This window comes from Crocodylus siamensis, chromosome 15, assembly GCF_052110815.1.
Source record: "Crocodylus siamensis isolate JL-2025a chromosome 15, ASM5211081v1, whole genome shotgun sequence".
NCBI classification, from domain to species: domain Eukaryota; kingdom Metazoa; phylum Chordata; order Crocodylia; family Crocodylidae; genus Crocodylus; species Crocodylus siamensis.
Window position 1 is genome coordinate 36,491,518 of NC_143409.1, and position 24,108 is coordinate 36,515,625.

Below are 24,108 nucleotides of genomic sequence, written 5' to 3' on the forward strand. Positions count from 1 at the left end.
TGTTTGATGCCATGGAAGGGATTCAGATTTGGTTTGTTAATGAGTTAACCATAAGGAAGGTCTGAGTAAAGGGGATTAATCAGTGTGATAGACCCTAATTAGATCCTAATCGGTGTGTTCTTTGACTTATCCCTCCCTCTGCACAAACTTGGCCCTTGCCTGATAGGGTCACACTACTACACACAGCAACAAATTTAGGGTTTTGATACAAGTCAGAAAGATGATTCTTTTCGCGCCCCCCAAAAGAGTGGGTTTGCTTGCTATGGAAGTGGGATACGCAAAGCCTAATTCCATCCTCAGCCTCCCATGACAGTCAGAAAAGCAGCTTTTAAACTATTTCGTTGGTCTAATAAAAGAGATGGCATTTACCCAAAGAACCTTGTCAGCTGCTAAAGCACCGGCTTTCCAGGGAGGAGGAGGGCGAAGGATGCTCATCCCTCAGCCACCGCAGTTGTTCGCCTCCAGGCTGCGAGGGAATTAGATGCCCCCTGCGAGTGAACCTCTTCTTCCTTCTTGTGGCCGGCTCGGACCGACAACTGTAAGTCCAGTTTAAGGCTAGTTAATCAATCTAATGCGCTTGAGGACAAGGGATGCATCGCAGCAACATGAAGCTGAAGTTGGCTCCTTATTCCCGGTTCCCTGACCGGAGGGGGAGGGGAGGCCGCGCCCCTCGAGCCACCCGGGACAAGATGGCGGCGGCCGGGGCCGGGGCGGCTGCGGCCCGGCGGCGCCTGGCGCGGCAGGAGCAGGACGTGCGCTGCCTGGCGGCCGAGATCGGGCGCCTCAAGGAGCCGGGGGAGGCGCGCGGCTGCAGCCCGGAGCTGGGGCGGCTGCGGGCCGAGAACGAGCGGCTGCGCTACCGGCTCCTGCACCTCCGCCGCAGCCTGGCCGCCGAGCTGGGCCGCGCCGCAGCGCAGCCGCGGGCCGCCGGGCAGGTGCGGGCCGCTCGAGGCGGAGAAACCAGCGCGCGGGACGGCGGCGGCTTCGGCCTTGCGCTCTGGGGGCTGGGGCCGGTACCTGGGCTCGCACCTGGCGCTTGTTTCCCGGCGGGGCCCAGAGCCGCCTTCTTCCGGCACGGGTCTGATGCCGGGGCAGTGGAGAGGGGCTTGGGCAGCCGCCCTGTTGCCCCTGGCGCAGGGAAGGAGCCCCTCGGAGTAGAGGGTGTCTGTCCAGGGCAAAGCACCTTCAGCCCTGGTGACAGCTGGCACTGTTCTCATCTCCGCCCCGGCTTAGGGCACCAGCAAGCCTCCTCCTTACTGCACCATGTGCCTGGGCCCCCCACCCTGCCCCACCGCCCCACCTGATTCACCCTGGCTCCCCGGCTGCGAGCTCCCTCTCGGGTGTGCCATGTGGGCACCCTGCGGGCTCCCCTGGCGCGACAGCGCTCATCGTGCTGCACCAACACTTTCCCTGGAGCAAAGGCCAGAGGGGGACCCTGGACCCCCCCCCTCCCCCAGAGCAGGGAGGGTCTGCAACTGGGTAGGAGCCCCAGGACTATGCTTTAATCACAAGGAACCTGGAAGTGGACAGCCCTGGCCCAGCCCGTCACTAGGCCATATTCTTTTGCTGGCGTGTGTCTGTCTGGTGCTGGCTTTGGTACAGTTGGTTTGACAGTGTTTAATCCTCTGTCTCTAGAATGTCTCTGCTACAAACCCGGTTCCTGCCAAGAGCAAGAATAAAAGGGAAAAGAAAAAGGAAAATGAAGTTATGAATGGACTTATGGGTGAGGTAAGCAGCTGTTTTATATGGTCTTAAAGGAAAGTTATTACTGGTAAGTCTTGACTTGGTTCATGGATGGTACTTCTTTGTTGCACAATGTGTACAACACAATATAATTGGCAGGCTTTCTTTACTCTTGTTAGATGTCTAGTTGCAGGAGAATGTTTGCCGTTACAGGGAGATGTTTTAGCAAGTGAGGGTCTGATCACGCAGGACTAGGTGCAACACACACAGGTAAGCATGTGTGTGTGGCAAGACGATTTGAGCACTGAGGTGAAATACCTTGGTCCCCATTGTTAATTCTTGAAGGTATTGAGGGCAGGTGCTGCTAGGTGAGAAATTGTAGAAAGGAAAATGTAGGTGAATGGTGAGAAGGTATGCCATCCAAAACAGTAGTGCATTTTAAAATGTTTTAATATCCATCCTTATATTTGAAAAAAAATTGAAAAAGGTCATGATAGTCATTAATATCTAATCTTTTGATTAGAATATCAGCAATGATATTATAATGAATTGCGTTAGTTATTTAGAGGCTCTACCCAAGATGAGAGCTTCATGGCACTACGTAGTCTCCCTTACTTTGTTTTCTTTTAAAAAACAGATGTATGTACGTTTATGATTTTTACAGCTGTGCTATGAGCCAGACTTCATAGAAGACAGGATGAAGATTTATGAAACACTGAAAAAAGAACATGATGCCTTGCTTTCCTACAGAGCAGCCAATGAGAACAGACCCATCAAAATAATTCTGACTGATGGGAATGTGGTTGAAGGGGAATCTTGGAAAACCACACCTTATCAAATAGGTGCAGGAATTAGGTAAACTGCAAGTTTAAACATGCTTACTTACGAAAGTACTAGTCAAGAATGAGTGGGGGTGGGCACAGGCCTGTGTCCAGCCCCTTCCCTCTCCCCACCCCTTTGGGCCCAGGCCTGTTCCTCCCCTCCCCTGCTTTGGATCTGCCCCGCCCGCATCCACCTGCCTCCCCTTCCAGCCGTGGCAGGGCACAGTCACCGTGCCCTCCCTCTTCTCCCTCCCTGCCAGCTTTTGTCGGGGCCCCTTCCCCTGCTTCATTCCCTTTGTCCCTGCCATCATGGCAGTGCTCTGCTGCACCATCTGCTGTCCAAACATTTTTGAAGCACTCTGATAGATTAGCTGACTGAAACAACCAGAGTGTGAAAAAAGCATTACAGACAGACTGAGGCTTTTATAATATTTGAATTCTACAGGGTAGTATGATTCTCTCCCCCTCCCCCTGCTAGTTGAGCACTTAAGCTCACTGACATTGAGTGGGTGACTTTTTTTATCTTGATCCTGCTTTCTCAATACGTCAGTAGATTTGGACTTAATGTAGAAATTATGGGGTGAGCATCTTGGGTTGTCCAAGTCTATAGAGGGAGGTCAGCCTCTGATCCCAATGGTCCCTTTTAGCTTTTAAAATGGATGAATCTGTAAGAAAGTAACCCAGATGTTTGAAATCTTGTGGAATATTAAATAGCTGTACAATCAGGGATTGTATACAGTAAGCAGAATTTAGCTTTACTCCTGAAGCTTATAGGAGAGGATTGGAGAGTGAGCTACTAGAGAGTTTACTGACTATGTCTCAAACATGGAAGGTGTTTGAAAAATATGTAAAGGCCAAAAAGCCAGTTTTTAAAGGCATTGGGTTACAAAATGCATCTAAAAATCTGGTCTCAAATAACTTCAGGATTTGTGTATTTACTTTCATCTAAAGTCAAGGATTGGCAGAAAATGCAGTGATAGCCAAAGTGAATGGTGAATTGTGGGATATGGATCGTCCATTGGAAGGAGACTGCACACTTGACCTGCTTACATTTGATAATGAAGAAGCTCAGGCTGTAAGTAAACAAATTATCAAGTTCTATTTGATTAAAAGAACATCTTTAAAAATAATACATAGGCTTGACTGAAAAAAGATTTGCATAAAACCTGTTTAATATTTTAAAAAATTCTCTTATGTTGTGTCTAAGATGTCTAAGAATTTGACTTGAAGGGAACAGTTGCACATATTCTTGGGCTTAGCTATTAGAATTATGCGGGGGTATATTAATTAGTCCTTTTATTAAAAACTCATCCAGATTCTAAATTTATGTTAAAAATAAGAAGTCTGCCTCTCCTCCCTTAGCTGAAGACCACATCAGTCCTGGGCATCCCATTCAGTGCAACTATAAATGTGCATAAAGTATAAGCTGAACTTACCATGGGGTTAAGTCTTTTTATTGCATTGTTTTAAGCACAGGCTGAAGAGTAGTTCCACTGAGTACAGTTGGATTAATCGCACTCTAACATTAAATATATGAACAAGTGTTTCCAGATTTAAAGCCTACCTTCATTCAAAGCAGTTCAAAAGCTAATAGGTGTACTATGAAAAAGTGATTTTTAAATGACCTCGGATAACAGGGATTTAAAGCAGGGGTGCTTAACCACTGCTCTGCGGGTTAAATTGGCCCACGGAAGCTTGGCATCTGGCCTGTGGAGCTCCCCACAGGTCAGGAAACTTGGAGGCTGGGGAGCAATGGCAGCTAATACTGCCCTGCTGCCAAACTCCCAAGCCCTGTGTGGTAGGTTGCAACTGGGCCACTACCCCCGCCCTGCACAGTCAGACTGGAGCTGGGCCATGCTCCCTTCCCTTTGCCAAGCCAGTTTGGGGCTCAGCCATGCCCCTTTCCCCCACTGTGGGGCTGGACCTCGCTCCCTTTTCTTCCACCTGGCCAAATTGGGGTGTACCCTTCTCATCCCCGCCAGCCTTATGGAGCTGGGCCATGTCTCCTTCCCATGGAGTCTGGTCATGCCCCTTCCTCTCCACTTGTGGCTGGATTGGGGCTGTGTCATACTTCTTCTCCACTTCCATGAGGCCAAATTGGGGTTTGGGCTAGGCTCCTTTCCCTGCATGGCTGGATTAGGGCTGCCCCCCACCCTGTCTGTGGCCTGATGAGACATCACTGTACATGCCTTGGGCACAGGATTGGGTCCACTGGCCTGATCCAGCCCATAGAGGGACTTGGCACTGCTGATTTAATCCACTAGATGAAAAGGTTTAAGCACCACTGATTTAGGGCATGGTGCTGGAAGAGAACTCCTGAGTCACTGAATTCAGTGCCCTGTAATTGTAGGTAACTCCTACTGAAATTTTGGTCATTAGCTAATCATATGTACTCCATGGTACTTACACTAGTTAGTCAGGTTGCTGTAAATATGCTTAATATTTACTTATAAATTAGAAGTTGAGATGGCCGTAATCATGCTTATTTATAAATTAACAAAATGGAAAATAAAGATTGTTATGGCTACATCATGTAAGAAACTTAATCACCAAGCAAGCTGGAATAAAACAGGGCTAGAATGGTACAGCTGTGTGTTAGAACCAGCACTTATCAGCTCGAGTTGTTGTCTGTTCCATTGACATCTATTCTTGGCATGTAGGTTTACTGGCATTCAAGTGCTCACATCCTTGGAGAAGCTATGGAGAGTTACTATGGAGGCTGTTTGTGCTATGGGCCACCTATTGAGAATGGATTTTATTATGACATGTATATTGAAGACAGGTAATGTTTCTTTGGGTTTTTACTTCAGTACTTATGTTAAATTAGATTTTTATCCTCATGTGAAAACATAAATCATAATCAAATGTAGGTTAGTCCGTTAGGTTTATGATAAGTTAGTCTTCCCTTTGTAACTTTTTTGGAAGGAAAAGGAACTCATTTAAGGAAAACTTGAAAAATCTTGCACCTTAAGACTTGCACATGTTGAAAGCTTTGGAAAAAGAGCTTTTGGGGAAAATAAACAAAAGCACTTAAGCAATTTCAGAGTTAATTTCACTGCAAGTCTTTGGAACTTTAGTTCTTAAGTTTCCAAAACTATTTTGGAACTGGGACTTAAGGCCCTTAGGTGCTTACCCTTTGTATAAGACTTTTGTGCAGCTCTTCAGTTCTATCTACATTTTGCTTATACTCAGGCAAAATATAGAACCTGAATTGATAGGTAGAGTGACATAGGCCTTGTGTGTGGCTTCTCAGTATTGGTAACAAACTTAATGGACTTACCTTTTTTTTTTTTTTTAATGGCACAGTAACTCTTGTCCATTTTCTTGTTTAGGGGTGTCTCTAGTACAGAATTCCCATCATTGGAGAACAGATGTAAAAATATCATGAAAGAAAAGCAGCCGTTTGAAAGACTAGAAGTCAGCAAGGAGATTCTGTTAGATATGTTTAAGGTAACTATTTAAAGGAGCTATAAGACTTGGAGTAGCCATCATGTGGAATAATATATTTTCAAAACCTTTAAAACAGGACATTAAATTTATTAGAATAAAAAGTATATTTTTAGTAGGGCCCCTCAAAAATGCTATAAGTGAACAATAATCATAAAACAGTTTCTCATCCACTAAAACATGCTAATTTCAATATGGAAATAAAAATAATCAATAGGAATATGGCATTTGGCAGTAAAACGCTTTGCATAATTGCTATACATGCAGTCAAATTAAGCTGTTTCTGTTTTATGACTGTCTTCTGGATGGAAAGCCAGACTTGCTCAGCTGTATTTGATTGTGTTGCTCTTTAGCTGCTACCTGGCTTCTGCCAATGTAATGCAATTGCTACTGTTATACTAGAACATAGTTGCAGTTTAATGACATTCGAGTTCTCCCTTTTGTTCTTTTTCTTTCTGACCTAGTATAACAAGTTTAAATGTCGTATCCTGAATGAAAAAGTTGACACACCAACTACCACAATATACAGGTAACAGGATACGTAAGTTACTTATACTCCATTTCTGTAATTGGGGATCATGGGAATTGTGACAGATGTTATCTAAATTGGGGAAAGAAATTTACCCTATGTTAACATATCAGACTTAAAAAAGGTTCAATTTTTTTTAACCAAAGGGGTATGCTTATGCTTGATTTTAAGCATTTGCATAGTCTAGCTGAAGTTGATGGGTTTACTCGCCTGCTTAAAAGTTAAACATATACGTGAATATTTGCAGGACTGGAACCTGGATTTACAGTTAGTATTTTTACTTTTGTTCAATTGTAGCTTCTGCTTAAAAACAAGATGTATCTTCTACAAAACAAAATCTTGTCTCCATTGGGAAATAGAGGAGGAAGTCTCCATTCCAAAATTGCTTCCTGTTTCAGTGAGAGGAATAAAATAAATTGTCCAAATGGAACTTGAACACAGTAATGGAGTAACGGTTATGCTACCTGTTTTTTTCTATACATCGACATCTATCTTGGTTAGTCTGTAAGATGCAGCTCTACCCTGATTTCTACTTGATTTCAGACTAACATGACTGAACACACTAACTGCCTCTGTTATCTGTTGGCAGAGTGCTAGATAAGATTCATATTGTTCAAGTTAACTGAGGTACAAGAACATTTTTTTTCCTATTGTATGGCTGCAAATAGATCTCACGCAGCACAGTTAAATAGCTGAAGGTATACTTATACTTTGTATGTGGCAGTCACATCTCTTAGGCCCTATTACTATTTTAAACTGTTCAAATCTTTTAGAATAAAAAATGTTGCTGTTTTTTGATAGGTGTGGTCCATTGATTGATCTTTGCAGAGGCCCACATGTGAGACATACTGGAAAAATTAAGGCTTTAAAAATATTTAAGGTAAGGCTAGATATGGATTAAGCATTAGAGCTAATGTTACCCACCCCCCCAAAAAAACCTGTGGGTTTTTCTGTAGGGTTTTTTTCTTTTATGTCTTTACCATCAGAGTTCTTCATAACATTTTTCCCTAATCTCTCACTCCAAATAAAACTCCAGACTTTCTTCTTCCTTAGACATACTGGAGGTTTAACTGATTTTTATCTTAATTACTCTCAACTATGTGAATAGTGTCAAGTAATTTTTATTGAAAAATAATATTGTGTAAGGGAACATCCAGAAAACAGTATTTTGGTTTCTTTTTTAAAACAAGCAATGAGGACACCTTCTGGAATTCTGGGGCTAGGAGAGCTGATTACATCTAACTGGGTGGAACCTGAGTGTACTACAAGACCATATTTAGTCAGCCACTTCTTGTTGTCTCCATGGATCGCACAGTGTTGAGGTAGCTATCCCTGATGCACAGTGAAATTCATGTAGGGTGAATAATCAAAGGCCCTATAGGTATGTCTTTTCCAGACCCTAGAGGCCTGGCTTGGATGGCTCTGAAGGGGCTATAAATATAGTCTTTAGGGAAAATCAGTGACTAGTTCCATACCTTAGTTTATATCACTTGTAAATTTTCAAAGCCATCTCTGCAAAAGGCAGTCAAGAAGCTTATTTTTGTAAGTGCAAATTGATGTTCTCACATATTTCCAGGTACCTCTGAGGGCAAGTCTTGCTAGTTTACTAATGCTTGCCCTGAACTGCTTTTTTAAAGTGCCATCACCTACAAAAGAGCCAGTTAACATTTACAGATAACAATGGTCTTCATGTATAAGTTATTGGCAATAATACCCTGCTTTGAGGTATTTAGGATCCCTTTGCTTTGTCACCTTCTTGAGATCAATCCTTCCTTGGCATTAAATAATTAGACTCTTTGATCATCAAAACAGGTAGCATGATTTGACTATGAAAAAGACTGTATGTAAAAATAACTTTCTATTTCTGATTGTTATTCTACATTATGATGTGAAGTTAAAACATTTGTTTTACATTGAATTTTTATAAAATGATATAACCCAGTCATCATCAGCCATCCCTCGATATGAGGATGATGTCTACTGGGGGGGTATTACTTCTGAGTTTTAAGGTAGCTGAGGAGTCCAACCTGTGCTCTGCAAGTTTTTCCACAGATATGACAAATGGTGCCTCTTGCGGGGTAGGGTGGCAGGCACGACTGTTGGCCAGGATGTTGTGTGCTTTCCTTCCTCCTCTGCCATTTCTTGGCTTCCTGAGCCAGACAGTTCTCTTCCAAATAGGTTGTAGCTTGATGTATGATGCAGCAACACTGAGATTTGTTACCAGCCAGCACTTCCCAATTTGTAGGGTTGATGCTATCCTTCTTAAGGTATGCTTAGGGTGTCCTTGTAGCGCTTCCTCTGTCTTCCGCAGGACCTCTTACCATGACTAAGTAGAGGGAAGAGGACGTGCTTCAGGAGATGAGTGTCAGCCATCTACATACAGTGGCCAGCCCAGGGGAGTTGATGTGTCACAGTCTCTGCTTCAGTGATGGGTTATGTTAGCTGTAGAGAGGATACTGGAATTGGTGCAGTGGTTTTCCCATCTAATGTGAAGAATCTTCTTGAGGCAATGCTGATGGAACCATTCCAGGTGCTTAAAGTGGCTTTGATATGTCACCCACATCTCTCACCTGTAGAGGAGCGTAGGAATAACTACTGCATTGTAGCCCAGGATCTTAGTTTCCATCTGCAGATCTCAGTCAGGAAAGACATGGTGAAGCAGCTTTCCGAAGGAGATGCTGGCACAGCAAATCCTATGTTCAATTCAATTTCTACGTCAAGACTGACTGACTGACTGGGAGAGGTGACTGCCAAGGTATGGAAAATGCTCAACGTTTTCCAGGGACTGTCTACCAATAGTAATTTGTGGGCAGAGTGGGGCAGCTTGTGCTAGGGCAGGCTGATGGAGCACCTTGGTCTTCCCAATGTTAAGGGAGAGCCCCAAGCCACAATAGGCACCTGAGAAAAGATCACGGGTGGACTGCAGATTGGTTCTACTGTGTGCAAGTGTAACACAGTCATCAGTATACTGAAAGTCACTGATGCCAGTCTTAGTAACTTTTGTTTTGCTATGAAGGCGCTGCAAGTTGAAAAGCTGACCATCCATTCAGTACTCAGTGTCAGTTCTGGGAGGAAGGTGGTCATGGATGAGACTCAAAATCACAGCAAGATAGATGGAAAAAAGGGTTGGGGTGATGATGCAGCCCTGCTTGACACCAGTACGGATGGTAAATGGATCTGTCTGTCTGATCCATTGCAAAGGACTGGCGGTCATCCCATCTTGGAGTAGCCTGAGGACACTGATGAACTTAAGTGGACAACCAAACCTAGCAAACACCTCTCAAAGCTATGTCATCTGGAGTCTTGTACTCCTGGTAGGGTCTCCCCGGTGAACAGATCTGAGGTGAGGTCCCAGATTAAGCACAGTACAAACTCCTGAAGACCCCAACAGCAGAACAGGCGTATTTGAGGACCTGTTGGTTCTCTGTGGCTGTGAAAGCGGATGAGGACTGCAGCAGGATGGAGGTCTCTGGTTGTCTTGAATATCTTTGCCACTGGGTTCAGGGCTCCCTCCTGTCAAGCTTATGTGGTTGTTGCTTGTGCACCAACTTCCCCATGCTAAAAGACGTCACGTGGAGGCGTCTGGCAGGGATATTAACATCTCCCACAAATTAAGTTCTGTGGCGATGGACGAGTAGTGGTGGGGACAAGAACAGTGATTTCTGGCAGTCCCTGGTCACAAATCTGCACGTAGGCAGCAGTCGTGTGATGATTGTTTTTGTAGTCCAGGATGATACAATGCAAGTTAAAATCAATGTGGCAAATTACAACAAAGACATGACTAGAACAATCACTTAATTTCTGTCCGTTAGTATACCAACGAAAAGGTAGTGCAGGTATGTTTGTTTTCTTAAACCAAGCCTAGGTAACTTTATACAATTCTTTCCTAAGAAACTAGATTGCGTTAGCATTTGTTCTTTTCCCCTAGCAGTGATTATATGATATTGTTTTAAAAAATGTTTCTTTTGAACATCAGAATTCCTCTACATATTGGGAAGGAAAGGCTGACATGGAAACACTGCAGAGAATCTATGGAATATCCTTCCCTGATAACAAAATGATGAAGGAATGGGAAAAATTTCAAGAAGAAGCCAGAAACCGGGATCATAGAAAAATTGGAAAGGTATGCTATTCCGTGGATTAATGGATCCACCTTGTTTGGCTCCCCCCCCCCGTTCATCCATTCCTGCAATTTAGCATAAGCCTTCCTTTATTTAATATGAGGCGCATCTACACGTACGCATATAATGTGCATTAGCCTAATTTTAAGTGCATTAAGAGCATGCATCTACATGTACATGCTCTTAATGTGCCTTAAAAATGGTGATTTTATGCTGTTCAAGCCCAAATTTGATACCTGCATAAGGCAGGTATCAAATTTATGCACGAATAAGCTAAGTTGCAGTAGGACATTACCATTAGTCCCAAATCAGTCTGCATATCTGCATTAATGCACCTTAGCACATACATATGTAGATGCACGCCTAAATTGCCTTAATGTGCATTAGGCTAATGTGCACATAAAAGCAAATGTAGACATGCCCATAATTCTGCTACTCCTATGTATTCCTTTTTGGACTATCCTAAGCGATAACTGTCTTGGTGTTCCAATGTATGTACATATAAATGAGGGATCAGTTTTATGAATTTGCTGAACTGTTGGTTGGATTTTACAGCTGAAATCTAGCAAACTAGATTTGTTAACTATTTGTATGTTTTCCTAATATTGGTATAAAACTTACTTGGGATAATCCCCTTTTATTGAATCCAGGCAACATCAATTTATTACTTTTAATGCTAGGCACTTTACAGGTTAGCTTTTACCTTGGAAAATATTTATTGGATTAAGTGTGTGTATTATTAATGTCAAGACTTAATTCTCTCAAAATAATATAAGTGTACTGTTTATCAATCTAGTGTTGAATAAACTTAAGAAATTAGTTTTAACTGAACACAGAATACGTGTGCAGCCTTGAAAGTGATTAAGAAGCATAAGAGGCAGCATAGGAGAAAGGTGTTTATTAAAAAATTACCAAGTAGGCAATGTTGCTGAAACATTCTTGGGCCTCTGGCAGGCATTGCCCTTATGACATGATTAATGAGTTAATTGTGCCATAAATGGTAATGTGCCACTCATTTCAGCAAATGTTATGGTGTCCTAAAATGGCAAAACAGCCGGACAAATGTTCCACATATAATGGAGAACATATTTGTGGTTGGTTTGTATGGTATCTTAAATTAAATATGGGACATGCCACCTTACCATGTTGACAATCAGCTGATTGTTGGCATTGGAGCCAGCGCAGGGTCCTCAAATGGATACAAGTACTGGTCAGGGGGAATTGATTGGATCTTCCTGCCCAGCACTCAAAGAGTTTGTGGTCTCTGTAGGATGTTGCTTGTGTTCAACTTGCCAAGCAGGGGGAGCCAATCAACTCCCACCACCGCACACTTGCAGAAAGAGTACTGACAGCCCTGTATGAGAGGCTACAGGTGTGCAGCTTTGAACTTGCTGAACAGAGAGAGCTGATTGGACCCCAGATCTTGATTCCCAGGCTTGATATGTACTGGCAGGTTGAAAGGGTGCAATTGGGACCTGATCCTTGATTTCAGCAATCATGTGTCCTGCCATGCACATGTGGGACCTTTGTCATTCTATAAAGGTTTTATAAGCCATTAATAAATTGATCCTTAGTATAATGATAAAGTGTGAGCCTCTGTTAAATAGGTAACTGGCACTTGCTTCCTTGCCCCTTTAAAACAGATTAACTAAAGACCATTACACTGCTAGCAGATTTTACAAAGGAAATGTTCTAGAGCCCTACTCTTAAGTCCATTTTCTCAGAATGTGATTTGGATAGAGACTGTACGTTCCCATAATGCTAGTCCAGGAGGATTTTACAGCTGAAATCTAGTGAAGTAGCATTTCTGTAGTGAGTGATGGGTGTATTCCTACCAGATGCATGTTCTCCTACACTGGCAGATTGGGGTGTGTTTCCCAGTGTGGCAATTGCTTGCAGGTTCAGAATTTTAGGGAATGTGTTCAGACAACCACAGATTCAGAAATAGAGCTCTAATTTCCTCTTATACTTCCTGAAAATAAGAATTGCAAGTAAACTACTTTTCCTTGCTAGCCATATTTTTCACTGTTTTGAACAGGGAACTTTAAACACGGTTAGTTAATAATAGTGATTGGATGACAGAAAACAATTAAAACTACAGCTGAGAGGCTTACAGAATTCTGCTTTAATTTACACAGGAACAAGAACTTTTCTTTTTCCATGATCTGAGTCCAGGAAGCTGTTTTTTCCTCCCCAGAGGTGCCTTCCTTTACAACGTACTTACAGATTTTATACGAGTAAGTGAACACTTTTAAAATATTTTCCAATACCATGATTATTTATTTTTTCTCTCTCAGATATTTTGATGTATTGTTGTTCTTAGACTGCTCTTAATATCTGTAATACACTGACTGATCTCAAAATGGCATTAAGCTCTCTGTTCAGAAAAATGGAAGCATGTAAAATTTGTGTATATTCACATACTGAAACTTCCCTTAGTTATCTCTGTACAACCTCAGTGAATAATTTGATTCTAAAGTTTCTTTTCAAAAAAAGGGTTGAAGAATTATTCTTATATTGCAGCACGCAATTATTAAATACCTAAGTCCCTGTTGCAAAATTCGTACATGATTGACTTGATCTGTGCTCTCACTGTCTTTCATACACAAATGTTGCAAGTAATGTTGCAGGATTCAGGGATCTGTAAAGCATGTGATAAGTTTTCTTCATAGTGTCAGCTTTTCAAAGGTTGGATTTATTTTGTAGGGGGAGTATCACAGACGTAACTTCACTGAAGTAGTGTCGCCGAATATCTATAATAGTAAACTCTGGGAAGCATCGGGTCACTGGCAACACTACAGTGAAAATATTTTCTCGTTTGAAGTTGAGAAGGAGACTTTTGCTCTAAAACCCATGAACTGTCCAGGACATTGGTTTGTATTTTCAACTCCATTACAGGTTTATCTTTATCATCTTACTATATTTATTTATTCTTTCGAGGTTAGGGAAAGAAGTGAGTGTAAATTTACATACATTGTATGTATTTTCTAAGTGCAATCTACTTTACAGTAAACAAACAGCTTTCTTAAGAGTCAGCCTCAAGAGATGATGGATTGAGTACAGTTCAATTCCACTGATAGTGGAAGACTCTTCTCATAAGCTAACTATGTTTTGGTACTTTCTTGAGGCATTGCTTAAATACTGGTTTCAGTGTACTATGACTAATTTGTATTAGTGCATAAAATCCTTCTCGTATTTCTTTTCTTTGAGAGAATTTACCTCTTTGATTTTGAGATGGGTAGATTTATCTATCTAAATACAGATATAGATACATAGGCAAAAAATTACCAGTTGTCATGAAGTACATACTGGGGGGGAGACATTCTTAATTGCAGCTCACTTGTTTACTGTTGTTAAATAAACTGTATGTTTGGTGTAGGCATGGCATAGAGGCTGGAGCATAGGATGGGGCACCAGATACCACCAAGTTCTACTACTGGATCTGATAGAGGCTTTGTTAAGTGGTCTTTGGTCGGTTAGTTCTCTGTACCTCAGTTTCACTGTCTTTGTGTAGGTCACTATATAGCTGCCTACCTTCCATAGATGTGGAGATTATCCATAAATATACAGGAAATGTTCAGTAGATGGAAAGTGTCATATAACTGATAAATACTTCGCTTATTTCTTTATTGATTGGCCCAAGCTGGTTTATTTCAAAATGCGCCTCTTGCTTAGGCCTTGCATAAAAAAACAGGTGAAAGAAGCCAAAAAAATGTAGGTTGTGTTTGTTATCCTTTTGGTCTTTTCTAGCTTGATGTTTGCTCATCGTCCACGATCCTGGAGGGAAATGCCTATTAGACTGGCAGATTTTGGAGTTCTTCATCGAAATGAACTTTCAGGGACTTTAAGTGGCTTGACGCGAGTCAGGCGCTTCCAACAGGATGATGCTCACATCTTTTGCACAATGGAACAGGTTAAAAAACCTCCCAGTCTTTCTTTTCTTCTTTTGACATGTTGCTGTGTGGTTTAATGCAGGATTTATTGCTGTAGATTAGTCTCTATTCTTTGCTACATTGTTCCCTTAAGATTTGTCTTAGCTTTCTGTGTTTTTGCTTAAGCCTCTTAAATTTAACACCTCTATCCGAAATTGCCCCTGGTGTTCTTTGAATTTTTTTCCTTTTCATGTAAGTGTCACTATCATACAGAAGAGCAGTGAGTATTTGAGAGATGTTACTGACTGAGAGTAGGCCTGATGTTGTATATCTATGGGAGATATTTTATGTACCATCTTATTTTTTTTACTTACTGCCTAAAAATACTTGTACTGGGAGAAGTCCCAGGGGACTAAATAATCAACCAGGAAAATTTTAATGAGTCCTACTCCTCTAATCATGCTCATTGTTTTTCCAGGAGTACTTCCATAGATTTAAATGAGATCACTTTAATAAATCAATATACTATGTGAGAAGCACACATGCCTTCTGTTCTTTCAAAGTACCAAGGCAGTACTGCCTGTCCTACTTCATGGCCACCACAGCTGTATTCTTGGCTTTGCAGAATGTACGATTTTTTCAATTTCATTGACTTGTCATTTATATTTTTATATATAACCAGACAGGCAGACAATAAATTAAGAAAAAAGGCAAATCTGAAGGTAGCATCTGTCACGCTGACCTCTACATAAGCGGCAGTAATGACAAGCAGTTCTTGGAAGTGTTTTGAATTTTTTTAAACTAGTATGTTTTGCTCAAATTTTCAGATTGAGGAAGAAATGAAGGGCTGTCTCAACTTCTTGCAGTCAGTTTATGCTGTCTTCGGTTTTACCTTCCAATTGCATCTTTCTACAAGACCTGAAAATTACCTAGGGGAAACAGAAATCTGGGACCATGCAGAAAAGGTAATACAGGCAAAGATTTAGCATTTCCATTCACAAAAAAGAATAATTGTCTGAATTGCAATCGTTCAAACTTCATGCTGACTAATTATGTTGAAGTAGGATTGCTTATATAGATCAGAATTGAAGGGCTGGTTTAAAAACTGCATGTGATAAACATGCTGGTCAAGGTGTGTGAAATGCTGACAAATTGCCTAATTTTTGTGATGACCTATTGACTGCTAGGGGAGAGGTTTTCCTTTTGGTTTCTTCTTAGACTAAATGTGCACAAATCCATGTTTTAAAAATAATTCTTTCTGAGCTGTATTCATTGTAAAGTTTTTATTTCTAAGGTGTTTGAGTTGGTTCTATTCATTTACTACTTTGTCTTTTCAAAGATTAAGTAGTGCGTCTCTGTTCCTTTACCCCTCTTCCTGTTATGAGAGGTCTTATTATTTATTATTTATACCCTACCCTCCTCAGAAGGGCTTATTAAGCTGTATTACATAAATCAAATTGTGATTTTATCTATACTGTTTAAAATTGGTCTTTTGTGGTTTATAATTAGCAACTACAAAACAGCTTGAATGATTTTGGACAGCCATGGAAGTTGAATCCAGGAGATGGAGCATTTTATGGTCCAAAGGTTAGTAAATCAGTACAATTCTGCAACCTAGTTCTTATACCGCTTTGTGGATAAAGACTTGGAGTAACCAAAACCTTGAAGCTAGTAAATGAGACACTGGGATTTCCTTTACAGATTGATATCAAAATCAAAGATGCTATTGGTAGATACCATCAGTGTGCTACTATCCAACTTGACTTCCAGCTACCAATCAGGTTTAATCTTACGTATGTTGGGTAAGTGGTTGATTTCTTCCAATTCTATTGGCATTCTTGTGCCAAAAACTAAATCTTCACTTACAATCTTCACTTCTTCTATACAGCATCTTCACAACTCTTGCTGTTTGTGACCCCACTGAAGTGAAGTTAAATGAATCTTCATGATACATTGGTTACTGGAGAAACCGTGACCCTATTTAAGATGCATGGGGAAGCAGAAAATCTCCTGAATGGATAGTTGGAGTTGAGCATATTCCCCTATATTATCAAAGTGTTCAGCTTCTCTAGTGCTTGCTTTCACTTTAGTCACTGTGGAGTGATGGCATCTCTGAGCACATTTGGTTTACATGGTGAAGCACAGCAGCTTGCAAGACTCAGACCTTGTAAGGTGCAGCTCAGGTCCCCTAAATTTTCCTTGTGGAGTATACACAATATTTGCATATAGTAGTTTTTGGAGGAGGAAATCTTATTTTTATTTCCAACTTAAGAGAGCATTTCCTGCTTTGATAGAACAATCTGACTACTGTTTTGTCCTTTGAAAAGTAACTTCAGCATTTTCATTTATTTCTATGTATAATTTTGTGTTACTGCTTCTCATCTTGTGTGGTGGTGTTTTATAAATAACAGAAATAGGATCTTTAGGATCTTTTCTGATCCTGCTGCTTATTCTTTAACTGAAGTCGCAACTAGTTGTCACACTAGGATAATCCCCACAGAAATCAATATTTCAACAGATGGGTTTAGATGGTAAATAGTAGGAACAGAAAAGATCCTGTGCAAAAAAAGATTAGGGTGTCATTCACATCTCAATAAAAATGTCACCTTTTCATATGTTTATCTTCTCAGATATAGGCTAGTGTCATAGAGTTTGAATGAGGTTGCAAAATATGCTGGTTTCATAAACATTTGCACCCATTTCTTATTGTATGCAGGCAGGATTCTTTTAAGCCAATGTGACTATAATATGTTTCATGACAAATGTGCCTTACAGCAGATAAAAGAAGCAGCTACTGGGTCTTGCCCAGGTATTAATTATTTTCTAATATTTAGTTTTATTTTTTGCCTAAAAAATAAGTAGATGGAAAATACAGTTAAGATCATTTGTGTTCTGGTTAAGACAATTTTTTTATAAACTTTTTCTTTCTTTGCAGTAAGGATAGTGATGATAAGAAAAGGCCAGTGATCATTCATCGAGCCATTTTGGGCTCAGTGGAGAGAATGATAGCTATTCTAGCAGAAAATTACGGAGGAAAATGGTATGTGGCACAAGCATGGTATTGGAAAACACTGTGAAATTAGATGTAAATTAAAGAAACTTTCTAATAGCTTGTATGTATTAATGCAGAATAATTTCCCAAGACTTTTTGAAAAGTAGCACAAGCAAGAGGTAGAATGTCTTATTTAAGATCTAAATTTCATGAGGTTTAGTTATTAAAGATTAATTTTAAAATACTGTATTTACCCAAATCCAAAATGATTCTTTGAATAGATTCTACACATGGAAAATGTATAAATATGTTATAGTTTTCCACATGTAGGATCTAAGTATTGCTGGATAATCTTAAATTCATCTCCCCTATTCACCACCGTAATGAGGAAAGCACAAAGAGGCAAGCAGGCAGTGGGGGAGTTGAGCAGCCTGACTGCTGCAGCTGCCTGTTCCCCATACTAAAATCCAAGAGGGAGGGGCCTTTTCCCCCCATGTTGAATGAAGGGGGGAAAAAACTTGTCTTGGATTTGAGTAAATATGGTATTGTAGCTATTGGATTTTGCAGACTAACAGTGTTACACAACTGTGGACTCAGATGAAAGGTTATGAATTTAATTTTATGAGTTTATAATAAAACTACATATAGAATAGCATGGAAATAAAAACATGTTCTAAATGTATTATACATATTTCAACTGCTACATTTCACTCATCTTTCATTATTTAGGTTACAAATTCATTCATTTTCATTTTTACAATATGTAAGAAAATTATGTAGAGCAATAAATTACGAGTCCACTGTCTGGAGACGCTTGAAATATCCAAACGAAAATGCTGTATTGCTATATTTTGCTATTATGAATTAGGAAAAATTGAATAGAAATAATTTCTTACCCTACATGTCTAATTAAATTTAAAATAACACCAGAGTAATTTACAAATATATTAATTGGGTAATATGAGTATTGGCATAAATGGAAAAATATAATATGAGTTTTTATTTTTGTTATATTTGCCAGGCCTTTCTGGCTCTCCCCTCGGCAGGTCATGGTTGTTCCAGTGGGGCCTACTTGTGAGGAATATGCCCATCAGGTAAGAGAAGATGAATTCAAAATTATCCAATAATTAATAAAAATAAAGTGTGTGTTTGTTTTGGTTTTTTTTAAGTATTTACAATTCTGTCCTGGAACTGAAACTTTTTTTTTAATTTAATTTTGCAGGTATACTTTTCAAAGTTGGAAACCTTTGTTTTTTTTAGAAGACGTTGACAATTTAATATTTTAAAGAAAGTGATCTGTAACACAGATCACTTTAATGTTATTTTGGGCTGTATTGCTAATTATTTCAGTAACTTAATAACGTTTATCTTCTTCAGTCATTTACAAAAAATCGTTCCAGGAGTAGGTACCTTTTTATGTGGTAACCGGTGTTTCATTATAAGGTTGTATATTAAACTAAGAAAATAAACTAGCTTATTCTATGCCCCCCCTAGCTGTCTAAAGCATCACCTTTTTTGTCAGAGAAACATTTGGATATGCAGCATTGTGATTTCCCTGGAGTCAGCAACTATTTGATATGCATGTTGAATAGTGTTGACTTTGGAAAACTCTTTCCTAACTACTAACAAGCACTTAACTTTATTTAACTTCCCTCAGATTAGCTCTTTCACTGAAAGGGAAGGGTCAAGGTCACGGTCTGTATTTTACCCATCTACATATACTGTAATACTAATAAAACTTCAAATTTCTTTTAGGTATGTAAGGAATTTTTTGAAGCAGGATTTATGGCTGATGTTGATGGAGACCAGAGTTGCACATTAAACAAGAAAATAAGAAACGCACAGCTGGCTCAGTATAATTTTATTTTAGGTAATTGTAGCATTTTGATGGTTCTGAACATTATACATACTTTAACGCTTTGTGTAAATTTGATGTAAACTAAATTTTATGCTGTAAACAGTGAGATTTAATTGATGTTAGTGAGTTATCAAAAGCAGAAATGGCTTTTCTTAAAAAAAATTAAAAGGGTGGTATTGGATTATAGATAGATGGATATCTGAGCATGAATTTTATGTTTAAGTAGCGGGGTCTTTATATGGTAATAAAAAGCAGTAGCCAGAATTTTTGTGATTTTTTTTTTCCCTAATGATTTCTTACTCCTTTAAAAAATCACATGCCTGCCCATCAGTTAATGCTTTCATGCAATGTGTCTTTTGCAGTGGTTGGGGAAAAGGAAAAAGCAAGTAATGCTGTCAATGTGAGAACAAGAGACAACAAGGTTCATGGAGAGATTTCCATATCTTCTGCCATTGAAAAACTAAAGAACTTAAAGAATTCTCATACTCTAAATGCAGAGGAAGAATTTTGAAATTGGTTAATTTCCTGAGATGAAACTGAAATGCCTGGCTCCTCACTCTAATGTTGTAGTGTTTTATTGCAAAATCTTTGTATTAATGCAGAAATATGAAGCTGATGTGGGTGTTTTGGGGATAGTGTAAAAGGACAGGTGCAGCTGTGGATTCTCAGGCAGTCACATAGATAGCAAATGTGAAATGCCATAAAAACTGTACTTGTATTAAAAATATGTTCTGTGATATAACTTAAGTTTTGACTGTTAGAGCTAGTAGAAGAAAAGCATTGGAATGTATTGGCTGCTGCTGTAATTACTGAATTATTTCAGATGTTCAAATGACAGCTTATGTAATTAACTTGAGATGGAATCTGAAACTTGACAGTTTGTAGATGCATGAGGAGCATTTTAACTTTATATGCTATAATCCCAGTTCATGTCACGCATCTTTACTTGACTTTATTAGGGCCAGCCTATTCCTACTAGGTTAGTGTTCCCATGTCACTAATGCACTGGTAACTCTTACAAAAGCAAGCAGCAAGGCCTGGGACTGAATAACCATTCACTCCAAAAGTGACTGTCAAAGAGAAGTTGAGCGTAACGAAGCTTGCATTGTTGCTTGTGCTGTGTGTTCTGTGGATAAAAAGAAACATTTCAATTTCCAGTGCTGTCAACTTGACCCTTTTCAAAACTATTAAACTAACCATGCATAGAACCAGAGTTGACTTGAGCAAGGTGCGGGGCCCGGGGCAAATCAGCCCATATGGGACCCTGCTCTGATCCCACAGGACTCATACCTGTAGAAGCTGCTGCTGTCACCACTGGTGGCAGCATTGGGGAGGGTGGTGGAAAGCTGCTGCTCTGCCCCACTCTGTGGGGCCCCCCCAAAGCATGCAGCCCAGGGCAGTCACCCTGATTCACACCCCTTCCCCCAGGGGTGGCCCTGCACAGAGCGCATTGTGGCATTTCTGCTTTGCTTCAGATAATGGCGCTAGAAATATCTATTCCACCCCTCTTTTTTTTTTCATATTTACTATACAGGACACTGGAAATTCCAAGACTCCTCTTTCAATTGACCTGAACTCCTCTTTCAGTTGATCCATTTTGTAGGTTTATTTTTTTCAAGTTTACTGTCCCTGTCAGTTGAATAAATCCTCAGTACAACAGTCAGTTTTGATGAATTTATTATCTATACAAGTATACTTTTTTTTTTTAATGTTATTGGTCTGTACCAGGTAATACTCAACCCTCAGCCCAAGAGGGAAATCCAGCCTGGAGGGCTGTGTCATCTGGCCCACAAAGGTCTAGGAATTTGGTGGTGGAGGCAATTAATGTTACCATTGCTCTCCCACTGCCAAATTTCCAAGCACCTGAGCCAAACGATATAGCCCTGCACGCAGGATCCCACTGGGGCTGGGGCAGTCAGCCTGATCCAGTGCAAGCAGTACTGGAGTTGGCACTGTGGGCAGAAACAACCCAAGCAGGGTGCAGGGTCCGGGGCAAATCAGCTTGTGTGGGACCCTGCCCCTGGATGTAAGGAAGCCGATGGTGGATTCAGCAGTGGTGGGTGGGAGTTGCAGAGTGGCCAGATGTGAAGCCAGTGGCAGTGCAGAGTTGCTGTGTCTGCTCTGCCCAGCTCTTCTGGGCCCCCTAAAATGCAGGGCCTGGGGCAGTCCTGATTCACTTCTCCCTAGGGACGGCCCTGACTGTGGGGCCTGATCTAGCATACAGGGGGCTGGGACGGTGAGGCCTGATCTGGGGCACGTAGAGCTGGGGCCAGGGCCAAGATATGATGTCCTAGATAGGGCTGGATTTTTATATGCTAGATCCAGCCATAGCCCTATGCATGTCAGATCACGCTCACAGACTGGATCCAGCCCACATCACTCATCTGGCCTGTAAAGCCAAAAGGTCAGGGACCATGTTCTATCCAGTTGTTTTAGTAACAAAGTTTATCTAATTTTGTCCAAGACTATGAAAACAATCATATAAGGCTCTTTCAAAAGTGCCATCTCTCTCTCTGGAGGAGTGTCCTTGTTGAGTGAAAGCCATTTTGAGAGTTGTGAGGGGATGATCATGGATGTTCTCAGTGCAAATTCAGTGGTATCGGAGGGTTTGGGCTGTATATTACAGCTTTCTTAACGTGTTTAGGATGATTACTGGTTCTGTGTAGATATGTATGTCTGTGGGTTTCTTGTATATTGTGGTCTATATCAGCAGTGTACAAACCATGGCTTGTGAGCTGCATGTGGCTTGCCGGGACAGTACCTGCAGCTCTTGCTCTACTTTTTGAAGCCTGTCCACTTCTCCTGGGACTGTTGGCTCAGGTGCCAGGCTGCTGGGGTGGGGGCTGCAGCTGCACTGCTTACCCTGGGTCGTCATCCTCATGAGGAAAGCTGGAGGGGCTTGACTCCACTTGGCACCCTCCCCCTGCTCTCTCACCAGGCCACTCAGTCCCCCTCTTCCCCACATCCAGCTCTTGAACTTTAGTGGAGGATCAGATGTGGCTCCCAGGCTGAGTAACTGGCCACCCAGGTCTATATTTTATCATTCTGGATAGTGATCATGTCTAAAAAGGAAATGTTGATGGTGGAGTATTCAAGAGAGAGTTGGATGGAGGGCTGATGATTGACTGAATTTCAGATGGAAGTCAACGATCATAAGCTTGCAGGTTTTCAGTCTAAATGATGAAGATGTCATTGATGTATCTTAATTATAGCCACCTAGAAGAAGAATTCCTCAAGGACTGCACCATCAAACCCATGCTATACTTAAGATATATCAATAACACCATCATCATCTGGACTGAAAACTTGCAATTTCTGATTGTTGATTTCCATCAGAAATCCAATCATCACCCCTCCATCAGACTCTCCCTTGAATATTCCAGCACCAACATCTCATTTTTGGACATGATGATCACTAGCTGCAATGGTAAAATACAAACTACTGTATACAAGAAGCCCCCAGGCCAACATACATATCTACACAGAACCAGCAATCACCCTAAACACATTAAGAAAGCTGCGATATACAGCAAAGCCCTCCGATACCACCGATTTTTGCACTGAGAACCTGTGATCGTCACCTCACAAATCTCAAAAGGGCCTTTACTCAACAAGGACACCCTTCCAGAGAGACAGATCTCACTTTTGAAAGAACCACCCGCAGTACAGAAAGAAACCCCCATGAATCGCACACTAGCTGTGACGTATCACCCCTCCCTTGAGTCTATACAGAAGATCTTCAAACAATTGGAACCCCACTGCAAGAAGACCTAATTCTTAAAGAGATCTTCCCAGAGCCACCCATCCTAGCCTTCAAACAACCACTGGTCCTCACTAACCTCATCACCAGAAGCAAGCTTCCTGTGGCCCAAAATGCATTGAATGGATCCAGGCCATGTTGGCACAAGAAATGTAAAGCCTGCCAACACATCACCACCTCCACAATTATCACACCCCACAAGAGAACCATCACCATGTCTGGATCTTACAGCTGCACTTCTAGAAATGTAATATATCTCATCCAGTGCACTAAATGCCCTGATGGAAAATATGTAGGAGAAACCAAACAACAACTGCACACCAGAATGAATGCACACCGAAAATCCGTCAAAGACAAAAATACCCAGTTACTTGTGGGGGCACACTTCTCACATACAACCGCCCTTTCTCCAATCTCAGTTCTAATCCTCAAAGGGAATTTACAAAACACCTTTCACAAACCAGCCTCCAAACTTCACTTTATCAATCTGGATACAAAAATTAATGGACTAAATATAGATATTGGATTTATGTCACATTATAACCTGCCTGACCTCTGCCACCCCAGGAAGAGCACACACCAACTACAGATGCTTCCTCTGCCTGACCTAGGGTGTTTGTACCTGAAAGCTTGCAAAAAAGTTTTCCAATGGTTGGATACAAAAGCATGGATTTACCCAAAAAAACCTTGTCTGCCTCTGTCCTCAGCCCAACATGCCTACTCCCTGCCCCCTCCTGCAGTTTGGTAATGTGCAACAACAACATGACTTTTGTTGGCTACAGAGGACTAACTCAGGATCCTTAAAATTCTAGTTTATTAAATGGATGCAAAAGTCAGATCATAAACCTTGGGGCTGATCCTCTCAAACACATGCACATTCATGCACACACTCACAGTAGATATGAATACTAAGCACCGGTGTCAAGACATACCTGTCCCCAAGTGCTGGAGTCTGTCGTTGATGACCAGTCCAGGCTTCTTTCAGTGGGATGTTGCTTCAGAAGGGGGTCGCCGGCTGGTCCTTC

The 24,108-nt window shown here is 41.0% G+C and overlaps 1 protein-coding gene across 2 annotated transcripts; it reads left to right on the top strand.

Moving 5' to 3' along the window:
- The first annotated feature begins 401 nt into the window (after positions 1 to 401).
- TARS3 (threonyl-tRNA synthetase 3) lies at positions 402 to 20,976 on the top strand. 2 transcript variants are annotated; one of them, XM_090028267.1, is made up of 19 exons: positions 419 to 935; positions 1,636 to 1,728; positions 2,348 to 2,538; positions 3,456 to 3,579; positions 5,165 to 5,286; positions 5,837 to 5,954; positions 6,416 to 6,480; positions 7,282 to 7,360; positions 10,457 to 10,603; positions 12,740 to 12,838; positions 13,308 to 13,474; positions 14,352 to 14,514; positions 15,301 to 15,438; positions 15,983 to 16,060; positions 16,175 to 16,275; positions 17,409 to 17,513; positions 18,487 to 18,559; positions 19,221 to 19,335; positions 19,686 to 20,976. In XM_090028267.1, the coding sequence occupies exons 1-19, from the start codon at positions 591 to 593 to the stop codon at positions 19,832 to 19,834; spliced, it is 2,472 nt and encodes an 823-aa protein (XP_089884393.1). In that variant the 5' UTR covers positions 419 to 590; the 3' UTR covers positions 19,835 to 20,976. The 2 variants fall into 2 exon arrangements, 1 of the variants encoding a protein (XP_089884393.1); XR_016439242.1 differs by lacking the exons at positions 18,487 to 18,559; positions 19,221 to 19,335; positions 19,686 to 20,976 and adding an exon at positions 17,190 to 17,282 and having other exon boundaries at positions 402 to 935; positions 17,409 to 17,507.
- The last annotated feature ends 3,132 nt before the right edge of the window (positions 20,977 to 24,108 follow it).